This window comes from Nicotiana tabacum, chromosome 6 (assembly GCF_000715075.1).
Source record: "Nicotiana tabacum cultivar K326 chromosome 6, ASM71507v2, whole genome shotgun sequence".
In the NCBI taxonomy this organism is placed as follows: domain Eukaryota; kingdom Viridiplantae; phylum Streptophyta; class Magnoliopsida; order Solanales; family Solanaceae; genus Nicotiana; species Nicotiana tabacum.
The window spans coordinates 35503863-35520662 of NC_134085.1; the positions used below are offsets into that span (position 1 = coordinate 35503863).

At 32.2% G+C, this 16800-nt stretch overlaps 2 protein-coding genes across 3 annotated transcripts; both read left to right on the forward strand.

Moving 5' to 3' along the window:
* The first annotated feature begins 4897 nt into the window (after positions 1 to 4897).
* On the forward strand, positions 4898 to 6190 carry LOC107790362 (NADPH-dependent aldehyde reductase-like protein, chloroplastic). Of its 2 annotated transcripts, XM_016612280.2 has the most exons (2): positions 4898 to 5739; positions 5909 to 6190. In XM_016612280.2, exons 1-2 carry the CDS (start codon positions 4986 to 4988, stop codon positions 6124 to 6126), a joined length of 972 nt encoding a protein of 323 aa, XP_016467766.1. In that variant the 5' UTR covers positions 4898 to 4985; the 3' UTR covers positions 6127 to 6190. The 2 variants fall into 2 exon arrangements, with proteins under 2 accessions (XP_016467766.1, XP_016467767.1); XM_016612281.2 differs by having other exon boundaries at positions 4902 to 5960.
* A 6386-nt stretch (positions 6191 to 12576) lies between these two features.
* LOC142181767 (uncharacterized) lies at positions 12577 to 15565 on the forward strand. Its single transcript, XM_075255282.1, has 4 exons — positions 12577 to 13151; positions 13579 to 14129; positions 14665 to 15275; positions 15425 to 15565. Exons 1-4 carry the CDS (start codon positions 12577 to 12579, stop codon positions 15563 to 15565), a joined length of 1878 nt encoding a protein of 625 aa, XP_075111383.1.
* Positions 15566 to 16800: the final 1235 nt, after the last annotated feature.

The window sequence follows — 16800 nt, forward strand, 5'->3', positions numbered from 1 at the left end:
TATGACACAATCCTTAAACTAGAAGAGGACTACTGAAAATTACGCTCTAGGGTAAATTGGTTAAATGAAAGGGATGCAAATACTAAATTCTTTCATATTCAAGCCACTAACTGGAGAAATAATATTGTCTTTTTTAAAGATAACTATGGAAATTTGATCGAAAATCAAACTGCCCTAATAACTTATATTTCAAACACTTCCAGAGTATCTTTACTACGTCTCATGAAGATACTAACTGGAAAGCCATTCAATCAGATAACACTACCTACAATAAAGTTGACATATCCGGCCTTGATAGTAAATTAAGAAATCATGAGATTAGAAAAGCTATTTTCTCCTTCAAACCATACAAGGCTCCTGGACTGGATGGTCTACACCCCTTCTTCTTCTAAAAGTTCTGGCCAATTCTAGGCAGTAAGGTCATAAACTTGTGCCAAAAAATCTTTGACACAAGGGTTATGCCTCATCAAATTAACAAAACTTACTTATATTTGATCCCAAAATTCATTAATGCAAACCAATTAAAAAATTTTAGGCCAATCAGCCTATGTAACACGTTGTACAAAGTGGTCACAAAAGTTATTGCTAATCGCATCAAGCCTTTCCTAAAACATTTTATTAACGATCAACAAGGTAGCTTTGTTAAAAATAGGCGAGCTAGTGACAATGCTATCATTATCCAAGAAATGCTAAAACAGTTTAACACTCACAAAGGAAAAGAGAATTGCATTCTAAAGCTCGACCTAGAAAAAGCTTTTGATAAATTAGAGTGGTCATATGTTTACAGAACTCTAAAAAATTTCAACTTTCCTCCTAATATATCTTCCCTAATCCTTAATTGTATATCAACTAGTACTATCTCCGTTTTAGTGAATGGAAATAAAACGGAGGAATTATACCCTACTAGGGGAATTAGACAGGGAGACCCAATGTCCCCCTATCTTTTTATCTTATGCATGGATATTTTGTCCAAAAATATTGAACATCAAGTTGATATCCATAATTGGGACCCAATTAGACTAAACAAAAAATGTCTTCCCTTGTCCCACTTGTTCTTTGCAGACGACCTAACTTTAATGGGTCGTGCAAATAATAAAACAATCACTACTATGTGGAATAGTATGGAACATTTCTGTTACCTATCCAGGCTTGATATAAACAAAGATAAATCCAAATTATTAGTGTCAAAGTCTTGCACTAATGATAATATCACAATGGCCACAAACACGTTTGACATGAAACTTAGCAAATCATTTGATACTTACCTAGGTTTTTCCATGCTCCAAAACCACCATAGGCATAAAGAATACTAACCTATAATTGATAAAATACGGGCAAGGTTGAATAATTGGAATGTTAAATGGCTTAGCATGGCGGGAAGGTGCACTTTAATAACATCTGCTCTTAACACAATCCCAAATCACCTAATGCAATTATCTTTACTTCCTAGTAAAACTCTGAAGGAAATTGATAAGATTCAGAGAGATTTCCTATGGGGAACTACTAGTGAAAAGAAAAACATTCACCTAATTGGTTGGAATGTGGTAACACACCCTAAGGATGAGGGATCTAAAAATATAGCCCTTTTGGCCAGCCTAGCTTGGCGTATTCTTACTAACCCGTCATCCCTCTGGGCTCGTGTTCTCATTAGCTTGTATGGGTATATTAGTAGAACTGGGGGTTGCTCTAATACTTGGAAAAGCCTATTAAAGGGCTGGACCATTTGTAAACAAGGTATAAGGTGGCCAGTAGACCAACAACCAAACATGACTATTTGGGACACAAACTGGATCCCAAACTTCAACAACCTTAGAGATAATATAATTGGTCCCCTAACCTATAATGAAAATTGCTTAAAAATGAAAGACATCCGGAATAACAATGGATGAGATCTAAAAAAAATCTCTTTTGAGCTCCCTCAAAGCATTATTAATAATATCCATTCTTTATCTACAATATCCAACCCTACTCACATCAACAACCTCATCTGGAGCCCTAGTGGGTTATTTACAACTTCTTCCTATTATAGATTGATTGATAAACAATCCCAACCAGATAAAATATTCAATTGGATTTGGGGCACAAAATGTCCAAGGAAAATCCAGTTCTTCCTATGGAAATGTTATCACTCACGTCTCCCTACTAGAGAATACCTTGGAAAAATTGGTATCAACATAGACACAAACTGCCCCATATACAAGAACATGAATGAATCTACAATACACATCTTCTAGGAATGCACGATGGCTCAAATCTTTTGGCAAACCATGGGGGTATCCATAAATAACCAACTGGGTAGATGTTTTACGTAATAGAAACCCTAAAATAACCAACAAACTCATCACATGGGAAGAATATTTTCCATTTGTACTATGGGCGATTTGGAGAAACATAAATGAAAACAACATGAACAATACTAGCAACCATATCAACACGACCAACGTTATTAACCAAGCATTGGAATATCACTTGCTAACATCCAAGCCTACTAATAATAATATAAAAGTCAAGCTAAAAGTAAAGTGGCAGGCTCCTCCAAGGAATTGGTACAAACTCGATTTTGGTGGAGCCTTCAACAATAGCTGTTTACATGAAGGTATCAGTAGAATAATACGCAACAACAAAGGCGAATGGATGCTGGGATACTACGAGAAGTATCCCACAACATCACCCATCCAGGCTGAACTCCAAGCACTACGGCATGCACTTCAAATAATTATCAAGGAAAATATATTCCCAGTTGAAGTTGAAACAGATGCCATAGAGGTCATTCACTTCCTTTATGAGGATTATCCTACTTACAAAGATTTAATTCATGAATGCAGGTGGTTAATGGAGAAGGCAACGCAGCAATGGGAGATCATAATGAAGCATAGCTTTCGTTAGACCTATCAAATGGGTCGGGTCGACCCACGAACCGGCCCACATAACCCAATAAAATTGACCCTTTAACCGGCCCGTGACCCACAAAATCTTAACCGGACCAACCCATTAATTTAAGGGGCCTGGGTCGGGCTACAATATTTTGACCCACTGAACCGGACCGGACCCGAATCGGTAACTGACCCACAGGTCAACCGGCCCGGACCACCCTTATGAATGTGGTAGTAGAGCGGGTAATTGACTAATTGGACGTCGACCAGCTCAGTAAGATTTATTTTAATAAAATATTACATATATTTTTTATAAAAAGAAACTAAACCATTCAACCGGTGCTATCTACAATGGCTCGTGATTTTTTGGCGGTTCCGGTTTCAACTGTTGCTTCAGAAAGTGCATTTAGACATGCAAAATTACAACTTGGAGAGCGAAGATTATCTTTAAGTCCTCGCACTTTGGATGTCCTCGTTACTTTTAGAGATTGGATATATGCAGAAAGAAGAAATCAAGAAAATATAAATGACGATTTAGACTCAGTTGAAGATCTGACCATGTCCGATGTTGAAGGAGTGGATGGAGTAGCTAATGAGAATTAGAGTATATTATATTAGAATATCATTTTTCTTATGTATTAGATACAGAAATAATTGAATTCCATATTACTAAAGTATGATTTTTCTTTCATTTTTATTTTAATTGGCTTCAAGAACATGTAGTAATTTCAAGTTCGTATATAGATATAAAAGTTTGAAATTTTTATCATTTATTAGTTTTTAACTTTTTTTAATTAAATTAGATTTGGCCCATTAGGGCCCGGGTTAAGGGATTACGGGTTACGGGTCGGATCAACATGTTTTGATTAATGAGTCTAATCTGGACCGGCCCTATAAGAAAGTAAACTGGACCGGCCCGGTTAAGGATCCACGGGCCAAGAGTCAACGGGTTCGGGTCCGGGTCTAGTCGACCCATTTAACAGGTCTAGCTTTCGTGAAGGGAACTTGGTAGCACACTAGTTGGCAAAAGAAGCTCTAATGTCTCCTAGTTATAATAAACCCTATTATTTTGTATCACCACCTACCTTTGCAATGGATGCCTATTGCAAGGACCAGGATGACCATAAGTATGTTAGATCGTGTCCTATGAATGTGCGTAGTAATCTAGCGACATTAGCCAATGACAGTGCCTTAGAAGGCATTTCTCTAGTATGTACTAATGACAATGCTATGGGTCCCGTACCCTAGGTTGCTACTGTTATTATTATTACTAATATAAGTATCTTTTCCCTTAAAAAAAATTGTATCTAAATAATATTAAATATTGCTTCCTCTGGTCCACAATAAGTGACCTTTTGCCTTTTTATTTTGGTCCAAATAAGTGTCCATTTATATAATCAAGAAAAAATTTAATTTTTTTCCCAAAACTACCCTTACGTATGTATCCCTAAAAAGTTTTTTACTCCTCACATTAAATTATGCTGCAACATTTAATTAAGGTTAGTTTAGTCACACTAACTATTTTTGTCTAGAATTTAGTATTTCCTTAATGAGTGTGCCCAAGATAAATTGGTCACTTATTATGGATCAGAGGAAGTATTAATTATTAGATATTTAAAGTTCTTATTTTATTTTGGCACGACAATGACATGAGTTCGGTTTTTTTTTAAAAAAGTGAAAATTCATATTTATTGGGAGTGAAGCGTAATTATTTTTGTTATTATTGTTGCTAGATAATTAAAGTACATATTTTCTTATTAAAAATATTAATGATTATAATTGTTTAAAGAATAACGGTATATATATATATATATATTTAAAAAATACCTTTAAGAATTTTAGTGAATCTAAATCAATCAGCAGAGCTAAAAAAAAAAAATAGAAGACTAAGATTACTTCCCTAAGTTAAGGATAAATTTTTAATTTTGGATTCAAACAGTTTTTACTTATTTATTTTCATTATACTTTTTTTTCCTTAAAAAATGAAGACCACTTGTTCTTAAAGGGGTTTTCTGAAAGAGTGAAAGCAACCGATTCCTCCCTCTCTTCACTTCACTGTCTATATAATTATATTCATTCATGTAATCTTCCTATTCCTCACTCCTCAGAGTCATGGCGGAAGTAAACGTCGATATTGCTCAGCAATCAAGCCAAGGCCAAAACTTGCCACTCCAAGATCGAGTAGCCATCGTTACCGGCTCTTCTCGTGGCATCGGCAAAGCCATCGCCCTTCATTTAGCATCTCTGGGTGCTAAGCTCGTCATCAACTATTCCTCCAACTCCACAAAAGCCGACGACGTCGTATCCCAGATCAATTCCATCTCCAATTCCTCCTTACGTGCTATCGCCGTCAAAGCCAACATCTCTGACCCAGATCAAGTCAAATCCCTCTTCGACGCTGCAGAATCGGCTTTTCAATCGCCGGTCAACATCTTAGTCAACTCCGCCGCCGTGCTCGACGCTAAATACCCATCAATCCTAAACACAACGGTGGAGGACTTCGACAGGACCTTCGAAGTGAACGCACGTGGGGCTTTCATATGCTGCAAGGAAGGGGCGAGCAGAATCAAGCGCGGCGGAGGGGGGAGGATAATATGCTTAACGACATCGTTAGCGGCGGCGTTCAAGCCTGGGTACGGGGCTTACACGGCGTCGAAGGCGGCGGTGGAAGCGATGGTAAAGATACTGGCGAAGGAGCTGAAAGGGACTGGAATAACGGCGAATTGCGTGGCGCCGGGACCCATAGCAACGGATATGTTTTACAATGGGAGAACAGAGGAGATGATAAAGAGGGTAATTGATGAATGTCCAAATGGAAGACTTGGACAGACGGAGGATGTTGCGCCGGTTGTTGGGTTTTTGGCAGGTGATGCTTCTGAATGGGTTAATGGACAAGTCATTCGTGTCAATGGAGGCTATAACTGATCCTTTCTTCTCTCTTTTTTTTTCTTTTTTTTTTTCTTTTCAAATAGTAATAAAAATAAACATGCTAGCATGAAAATGGGGTGAGTGATATCTGTTTGGTTTCGGTGCAGTGTATGATGGTTGTTCCTCCCTTAATCAGATAATCAGAGGTTTCGAGTTTGAGCTTTGGGTATGGAAAAATTCTTGGCAGGGAACAGTACCCGAATGGGGCTCTTCTCGGTACGAATTCGAATATAATCGGGCTCCAATGCAGATACCGGACACCAGACGGGAAACCAAAAAAAGATATCTGTCTGGTTTTAATTTGTGTCATTTTGTTTGGTTTTGAATTATTACATAAATGACTTATTTGGAGTATTATATATGGTAAGAAAATCAAATCTTGAAACTAACTTTGACGATTATTTTTTAAGTTTACGGCTTAATTTACGGACTACAAAATTTCGAAAGAGACAAAGGTATATAGACATGGTTTTTGAGTATTACAGATTACATGCCAATTTTGCCATGCTAGTTATGTAAAGTTAAGAAATTTATTTTTATCGTTTAACGAAAGTGTAGAAAATTTTCATTCCAGTAGAAATAGAGATATTGTTTCGACCAAAAGAAAAATCTCTAAATCTGTCACTTTCTAGTTTCTTATACAATTAGTGCGGTTAGGCCCGGCAAAGCCCGTGCCAACGACTATATGTCTATATGAGCATTTCGTGTTTAACTATACAACTATTTAATGCTTCTCTGCTCATTTCTAGTGGTAACTAGTAGTCGTACTTGCGTTGCGCGCGGTTAATATTAAAAAAAGTATTAATTAAATTAAAGTATGATTGGGCTTATTTGATTCTATTAGATCGGATTGTTTTAATAAATTTTAATTGTCATATTATTTGTCAATACGATATACCCAATAATAAAATCTCTATTAAATTAAAAGTACTTATATAGTCAGTGAATAACTTTTTTTTCTATATTTTTCTTTATTATATTATTCAATGTTTAGTATTATTACATTATTAATAGAAATTTTTATTAGTATATTATTTTGTTTACTATTTTTTTCTGCTCGCTTTCTTTTTGTAATATAAGAGAAGATATATAATTTATTACTGTTGAAATATTTTTTTACTTTAAATGTTATTCTGTTTTTCTTAATAATATTATCTAAATTTTAATGAATAAAATCTCTATTAAACTAAAGGGGCTTATAAAGGTAGCGACTAACTTTTTTGTTATGTATTTTTCTTTATTATATCATCCAATATTTAGTATTATTATATTATTAATAGAAATTTTTATTAGCATATTACTTTATTTAATATTTTTCTCTACTACTTTGTTTTTGTAATATAATAGAAGATATATTTATTTTATTACTCTTGAAATAATTTTTATCTTAAATTTTATTTGATTGTTCTCAATAATATTGATCGATTTTAATGAACAAATTCTCAATTAAATTAAAATGACTTATCTAGTCATCCAATAACTTTTTTGTTATGTATTTATCTTTATTATATCATCTATGTTTAGTAGTCAATTTTAGGTAGTTAATTTCGTTGTGTCTTTTTTATCATTTTTTTATATAAATAATTTTTGAATATCCAAATTTGTTGGAGTTTTGTCCTAAAATTTGTCACTTTGTTAATTTTTTGATGTTACATTTGGAATTATCACAATGATTTGCTTCCCCTATTCTATATAAATAGAATAGATATTGTCTGAATTTTAATGAATAAAATCTCTATTAAATTAAAAGGACTTATATAGTAATCAAAAACTTTTTGCTATGTATTTTTGTTTATTATATTATCTAATGTTTAATATAATTATATTGATAATAGAAATTATTAGCATATTATTTGCTTAATATTTTTTTCTGTTAATTCTTTTTGTAATATAATAGATATATATATTTTATTACTCTTGAAAATACTTTTTTAATTTTTAATTTTATTATATTTTTCTTAATAATATTGTTTGAATTTTAATGAATAAATAAACTTTTTATTTCATAAAAGAAAAACAAAAATGATTTTAAAAAATGAAATAAAGAAATTAACTAACCTAAACCAACCCTCACCCATGTTTAAGTAGTTAATTTAGGTAGTTAATTTTTTTGTAAATTTTTAATAGATAATTTCTTTGTTATTAACTAATTATGTCATGTGGCTTTTTTTCTAGGATACTACTTGGAATAATGTGGTACTTTTTTCTTTGGCTTTTAATAATATATAGATATAGATATAGATATAAATATTGATTTGAATTAGCAATTTTTTATTTTTTATTTCGATTTTTATTATAAAATAATTTTAAAGTTCCAACTTTGTTGTAGCTTTGTCCTAAAAATCTACACTATACACACACACACACCACAATATTAGAAAGAAACTACTCCACAATTTTAATCAAAAGGTTTTTTTATTTCTTTATTTTCGTTTTTTTATTTTAAAATAATTTTAAACTACAACTTGAAACTACTCCCTAATTTGAATTGGTAATTTTTTATTTTTTTTATTTTATTTTTTATTGTCTTTGAGCCGAAGGTCTCCCGGAAACAGCCTTTATATCCTCTCTGGGACAGGGGTAAGGTCTGCGTACAGTCTACCCTCCCCAGACTCCACTGGTGGAATTTTACTAGGTTGTTGTTGTTGTGTCATTCTTTATTTTAAAACTCCAACTTGAAACTTCTCCCTGATTTGAATAGGTAATTTTTTTCTTTTTTTTTTCATTTTTTTATTATAGCTAATTTTTTTTATTTAAAAATAATTTTTTTAACTCCAACTTGAAACTACTCCAACCTAATTTGAATGGGTAGTTATTTTTTTATGTATTTACATTTTCGTTTTTTTTATTATAGCTAATTATGAGATATCTATATTTATTAATTCAAATAAAGTAATCAATTATTAATATATATATATATATATATATATATATATATATATATATATATATATATATATATATATATATATATTCATTTTTTATAGATATTTAAATTAAAAAATAATAATCAATAACTAATTATTAACTAAATAACTAATGAGTAACTAATTATGTCATGTGACTTTTTTTAGGCTGTCATTTGGCTTAAGGAGAGGATTTTGTCCTCTCCTTTCAATAATAATATAGATATTATCCTTGTACCATTCAGAAGCTTTTTAAGTACTATACTTTATTTGACATTCTTTGTTTATCATAGTAGTTTAATCATTTATTAGTTCCTAAATGGTACTATATTTGAATTTGTAATTTTAATTTAGAGATTATTTGAGTGATTGTAAATTTTTATTATCAATATAATTAGATTTAATTTAATTTAAGAAAATTCAGAAGAACGTGAAGATGTTAAAAAAAGGTTCAAAACAACTATATAGCATATTATGACCAACAACATTTTGGGTCCTGGTTCTAAACAAACTTTAAATAATTAAAAGTAATAAAATAACTTAACCCTGTCAATTTCTCCATTGTTGTTGGCGTCAATTATGTGTATACTCCAGTGTTTTATTACAAAAAGTAATGATTATTAAATGATAATTCATGCTCTTTCTTTTTAAATAACAAGCCGTTTAAATTCGATTGATTTATGTAATGGCAATTACGCATGCTATAAATTTTATGTTCAGCATATGGTCAATATAAAAGTTAGCATTTTATACTCAAATTTTTCCTTTTAATGTTTAGTTTTGAAAAAATAGTGTCATAAAATTAAAAATTAATTTGTAAAGACACAAAAAACTATTTCATCCAAAATTTCTAGTGTACTTTTTCCATGATTTTTTTTAATATCTTAGAAAGAGATATTTGGCTTACAAACGGAAATTTATTTTCCCTTCTTAGGCTAGCACTAACCCAAGCGAAGATCTTTGTAATTTACGGTATTTACTCTATTCTTCGTATTCTTATTTTATTTTATTTTTCACTCTCTTATTTAGTCAATAATATTTTGACTAATATGATATTTCGCATTAAATAATTAGCCCTTTTTTTGTATGGATAGTAATTATTCCTTTACCAGACTTTCTAATTTTTTGTAATTCTTTAGACCATAAACTTTGAAAAAGAAAAATACTTCTTGCTGCATTATCTTTCAAACTTCAATATAGAATGAAATGAGAACTTCAACGCTCTCCGGTAAAAATATGAAAGGTATCAAATACGTAGTACTTTAGCACATACATATTTATTAATGACAATAGAAATTCAAAAATATATCTATAAAAAAAGGAGGATGAATGAATTAAATAATTAATGCTCATAATATTATTTTTATAATAGATGTTCTCATTTTAAGTTTTTTTTTTTCCTTTTCAAACAATTGAATGAAACGGAAAGGTAACCATTTTTCTATTTTGCTCTTTTATAAAATATAGTTTCTGGCAAAATTGTTGAAGCTATATAGCGTTATAACATTAATGATTAACTTGAATAATTATTTTTAATTAATAGAATATTAATTGGATCATATATCAAGTATATTATATAATGATAGACTAAGTTTAGTTATAATATAATCATAATATTAGATAACTTAAATCTGAATACAAATAAGTGTGGTAACTTTCTTTCAATCTAAATCACATAAAAATTTTGAAAAGTTGAAAAATATGTTTTCCTACTTTAAATCTCATTTTATTTTCAAATATTTTCATAGTACAAAATAACAATTCCTTTCCCTCTTAATTTTTTCTGAAGATTTTCTTAAAATGTTTCTTCTTGTTTATAAAATGACATTCCTTTTCCCTTAATTTTTCTAATGATATTGTTAATTTTTCCTTGTTTAACGGAATGATGACACTCCTTTTCCTTTTTCTCGAAGATTCTCTAAAATATTGTTTGTGGTTTGATAATTCAACAACTTAAATCCATCTACACATTTTTTTTTTATAAACTAAATTTAACATTGAAGTGTTTCCCAAATTAAACTTTAATTGACCCACTTAAACTATTGTGGCTTTCAAGCTAAATAAAAATATTATTAGCTGTGATGTTTATGATGCTATCCATTTTAATATTAGCTATTTTAGATGTAGTCATGATAAAGAAAAAGTTCAAACTGCAATACCACAAAATTTACATTTAAAAACTGAACTTTTTTAACCTTTGGAACTATGCAAATTTTTTAAATTGCAAACAACACAGTTTTGCCTATTAGATTAAAGACCAAAATGACAATACATGGATAAAAAAAATAATAAGCATCAAATAGAAATTCATTTTGTCTATAGCTTATTTAAATAAATCGGAATCAAAAAGTACAATAGGTAGATTTGTATGGTATATGACAAGATTCCAGAATGAATATGTAGCCTACCTCTCTCTAATCTCTATTCTATCTCCTAACATTATCATGTAAAATGGCTTTTGCTGGCATTTCTCAGAGGTTTGCTAAATTTACTAAAATTTTATGAATAATTAGAGTTAGTAAAGAGCTAAATAAGAGATAAAATTATACTCCAAGAGTTGGCATTTGAAAAGCTGTCATATTTATCTCAGCAAAGAGATCCACATATTCAAGCGGGTCCCAGATTTTCTTTTTCTATGTTAATAGAAGTGGTAGTGTTTTAAGAGCCTACAAATCGGTAAAAATAGCGCGGTATAGCCAGTTTTCGGACTGGTCATTCAAAAATAGCCAACATTTACGAAGTCAATGAAAAATAGCCATTATTTTACTGCAACAGAGACCGGTCCAGCATAATATACTGGAGTTCGGTGCACCTGTATATGAACTCCAGCATATTATGCTTGACCGGTATACTTTGCTGACTCCAGTATAATATACTGGAGACTGGAGCACCGATGCTCCAAACTCCAGTATATTATACTGGACAATTATGCTTGCTGGAACTCCAGTATATTATGCTGGAGTTCTAGTGTACTTATGCTGGAACTCCATCATATTATGCTGGAGTTCCAGTATAAGTAACTCCGATATAATATACTGGTGTATTTTCCGGGTTTTGAATAGTATTTTCGCTCAAATTTATCTTTACATGAAAAGTGGCTTAATTTCGATTACTTTTGAAACTGGACTATTTTTGAACGACTAATTGTAAATCTGGTTATTTTTGAATTTTCTCCCTACAAATTGAGCGTATGGAAGAAAAATTCAAATGGGCCCCAGTATTTTTGCAAAGTTGTCCACGCGTGATTTATTATTGACTTGGTTATTTTGTCCATTCTTGGAATAAAGTTAAATCTCTATGGTTTTTTGTAAATTCACATGTTTTTAGTTTTGTGTAAATAATATAGGGGAAAAGACAGGAGTACCTATAAAAGTGAAACTATTTACCCTGCCCTACCCATTAAAGAATTCTACCCACTAAATAATTATAATCTCCTACCCATTTAATAAATAAATGGGAATATCAAAATAACTACCCCACGCTTAATGCCCTACCTATAAAAACGCAAAAGCAGCTCAAAATTTCAGAAAATCAGCGCACAAAATTGAGATTTCCACCGACATTCCCTAATTTGAAGATCACTAAGTGTGAAAAAACAGATCGAAGATGTTGATTCATATCTTCTTTTCAGATTTGGATTTCGCTGTTGTTTTCAGATTTTGATTTCGCTGTTGTTTTGATTTTGATTTCGGAGCTAAACTTCTGAAGTTTAGCTGAAAATTCTAATCTAGGTTTGGAGATCTGGAGATCTAGAGGTTTGATTTCGAAAAATCTGTTGCAGCTATATACTGTTGAAATTTCGAACACTGTTGAAATTTGCATTGTTGAGATTCAATTTTAGACATAAAAGTGATTATAACTTCAGAATCATGGAAAATATTCTAATTCTGTTGCAGCATAGTGGAGAATGGGATGATAACAATAATTTCATAAATTTTCATGTTGATGCAATTCTAATAAAGACCTCTTGGAAATTTGAACAACTTCTCAGAGAAATTGCAAAGCAACTGCAAAAGGACAGTAAAACAATAGTTATTCAGTATACTACTGCTCAAGGATATCCACCAATTACAATTTGCAGCGATATGAGTGTTAGTGTTTACATGGAATTGAAAAAATCAAATGCAGGGATGACAACACTTCCCCTGTGTGTGTCGTTTGCTAAAAACACTATAGCTGCAAGCACCTCCAGTTTCGATGTTGCTCCAATTTCATCAGAAATTGCACAATTTGAAAGCACTGATATGATTACTACGTTTGATGTGCAAGAAGGAGATGACGCCATTTTAGAACTTGATGATGCAAACATCATAACTGATCAATTTCATCAAAATGTTGAAAAAGGACAAATTTATGAAGACAAGAACTTGCTGGCTCTCGTTATGAAACAATATGTCGTTAGAGAAAAATGTCAATATCGGGTTCATAAATCATGCCCAAGAAGGTCCGTCTGCATGTTTTCAAGTAAAAAACTATGTGATACCTATATAGTATATAAGTATGTTAAATCAGTATACTATGCGAGTATGGAATTGTATTGGTTTGTCTGTGTTTTTTATCAGTGATACTGGTATAGTATATAAGTATGCTATATTAGTATACTATGCGAGTATATAACTGTATTGGTTTGTCTTTGTTATTATCAGTAAAACATAATACCAATATAGTATATATGTATGCTAAATCAGTATACTATGTGAGTATAGAATTGTGCTGCTTTGTCTATATTTTTTATCAGCAAAATATGATATTGATACAGTATATAAGTATACCAATAGAGTATACCATGTGAGTATATAATTGTACGGATTTTTGTGTGTGTGTTTTTATCAATAAAATATTATGCATAACTGTATTTGTATTATAAATAGGTATATCCTTGAATGCGTGGATGAAAGATGCACTTGGAGACTTAAAGCATCAAGCCTGCGAGCATCAAATCTTTTCAAAGTGACGGATTTCAATTCTGTCCACAGTTGTTTAACTGATAAGAGATTTTGTTCACAAAAGCAAGCTGTCTCAGCTTTTATTGCAGATGTGGTACAACATAAACTTGTTGACCCGAAAATCATATATACACCAACAGATATCCAGAGAGACATCCAAAAAGCATATGGTATGGACTTAAGCTACATGCAAGCATGGAGATCAAAAGAAAAAATAATGCAATTATTGAGACTATCACCAAGTGAATCGTACAAGAAAATGCCAACATATCTTTATATGTTAGAGTACGCTAACCCAGGATCAGTGACACGACTACACACTGAAGGAGATGGGAGCTTCTTGTATGCATTCATAGCTATATATGCATCGATTAGAGGATGGGTCTATTGTAGGTCAACAGTTGTAGTTGATGGAAGTTTTTTAAAGTCAACATATAGAGGGACCATACTCACGGCTTCCACGCAAGACGCAGAGGGTAAGAATACAATCCAATTACATTCAGTTAAAGAAACAAAAAATATTTTCAAATATTATATGATACCAGTATGGTATACAAGTATACCAACATAATATATAGTTGTTTTGCTACACACCTGCGCGTACCTATAACTATACTACTATATAAAATGCTAAATTAATATTTTGTGTACAATCCAATTACATTCAGTTAAAGAAACAAAAAATATTTTCAAATATTATATGATACCAGTATGGTATACAAGTATACCAACAGAGTATATAGTTGTTTTGCTACACACCTGCGCGTACCTATAACTATACTACTATATGAAATGCTAAATTAATATTTTGTGTACAATCCAATTACATTCAGTTAAAGAAACAAAAAACATTTTCAAATATTATATGATACCAGTATGGTATACAAGTATACCAACAGAGTATATAGTTGTTTTGCTACACACCTGCACCTACCTATGACTATACTACTATATGAAATGCTAAATTAATATAGTGTGTTGTAATTGATATTTTGTTCTTTGGGTTTACAGGACAAATTCTACCCCTTGCATATGCAATTGTTGATTCGGAAAATGATGCATCGTGGGAATGGTTCTTCGTGCAGTTCAGAGGAACCTATGGACAAAGAGAGGGAATGTGCGTTGTATCAGATAGGCATGATGCTATATGGAAAATAACTTCAATTGTCTATCCAGAAGTCCCTCATTGTGCATGTATGTTCCATCTGTGGAACAACATAAAGACAAACTTCAGGAAGAGCCAAAAACAAATCAAAGAAGTATATTTTGCGTTAGCAAGAGCATACACTGTTGAAGAATTCAACAGGCATATGGCAGAGTTAGAAGCTATTGATAGTAGAGTTAAAACATACCTGATGGTTATTGGATATGATAAATGGTCCCGGGCGCATTCCAAGGCAAATAGAACCATGACCATGACATCGAATATTGCGGAATCAGTAAATGCAGCAAAAAAGCATACAAGAGACCTCCCAGTTGTGAATTTGCTTGACTTTATGACAACATTGATTCAAAAATGGAATTACACCAATTGGAAGGATGCAGTGGAATCATTTATGAAGATTGGTGCAAAGTATGAAAAAATATTGGCAGATAATACTATCTTATCACAGACGATGACGGTATGCATTTTTAAAATCATAAAAACACTGCATGTACTGTATTTTTACCTTTTTACCTTAGTGATTTCACTAAACAACTGAATATTATTATTTAAGAAATACTATTACTTCATATAGCTAATGACTTTTCTTAATTAAAATTATACTAGGTGTTGCCATCAACTGAATTCTTACATTTAGTAATTGATGGCCAAACAAGAAATGTGGTGCGCCTATATGAAAGAAACTGCACTTGTGGGAGGTTTCAGCTAGACGATATTCCATGTCCACTAGCAGTAGTGAGCACGTAATTTTTGCCTTACGAAAACTACTCCAAAATAAATCAAAAAATAAAATAAATTTCTTTTACTGTGTAATTTCTGAATTTGCGTGGTGTTAAATATTTGTGTTATGTCTGTAAATGTTTACTTTGTCATAATAAAAATGAAAATTAAAATAAAATACGCATATAGGATTTAATTATGCATTTGAAAGATAATTTAAATAAAATCACAAAAAATATGCATTCGTTCTATTTTTAAAGGTGTCGTTATGTGATTAATGTTTTATCTACGTGTTAATGGTTATTTAAAAATAATTAGTATTATTGTAATGATAATTTTGTTTTTATAATTTTTTGATTAGGATTTTATTAATTAATAATATAATAGAATAAAATAAAATAAGTTGTAAAATAAAAATTGGACCTGGATTAAAATCCAGGCCCAAAACCAAATTACTCCCCCTTCAGCCCAATTCAGGCAACCCAGGCACCGGTCCAAATCAAACGAGTCAAAACGACATCGTTTGATTGTAGTTTATCAGGGACCGTTGGATCAAAGCCAACCAACGGCTGAGATCCCACGAACCTTAACCCATATCCATTACCCGACCCAGTGCCCCGATTCAGCCCGACCCCAGCAGTAAACCAAACGACACCGTTTGGCTAAGTGAACTAATCCTGGCCATCTATTCTCATTGATCCAACGGTCAAGATTAATCCACCCCACCCCTATATAAGGACCAAAACCTTACCCCGGCCCCCTAGCCAAACCCCCCCTCCTTCCCTATTCATCGTCCCTTCCGAAACTCACCCCTAACCCTAGCCGCCCTAGGATCCCACCGCCTGAAACCCGGCGGCATCAACGCCGCCGGTCACCAAAATAACACCCTAGACTCCTCACCACTTCCTCTACACAGATCTAACCTTAGTTTCCTTCGAATCAGACCCCAACTCTTCGAATATTAAATCGAAGGTGGGTCTGAAAACTCAAACCTTTCCAATGGCTTCCAAAATAACACCATAGTACCCCCTAGCATGCCTCGTTATGGATCTGAAGTTTGTTTGGCTCGAATCATTTCCGAGCTTCTCGAATCTTCTTTTGAAGATTCGGACCAAACAAGAACAAACTCAGAGTCCTCCCAAATTAACACCAAATGACCTTTAGGCTTCCCTCACCCTTGTGCCATCTTTTGTTTCCCTCGAATCTACCCAGAAGTGTTAGGATTTAAAAGCCAAAGTCTGAAACCCTAAATTTTTCAATCT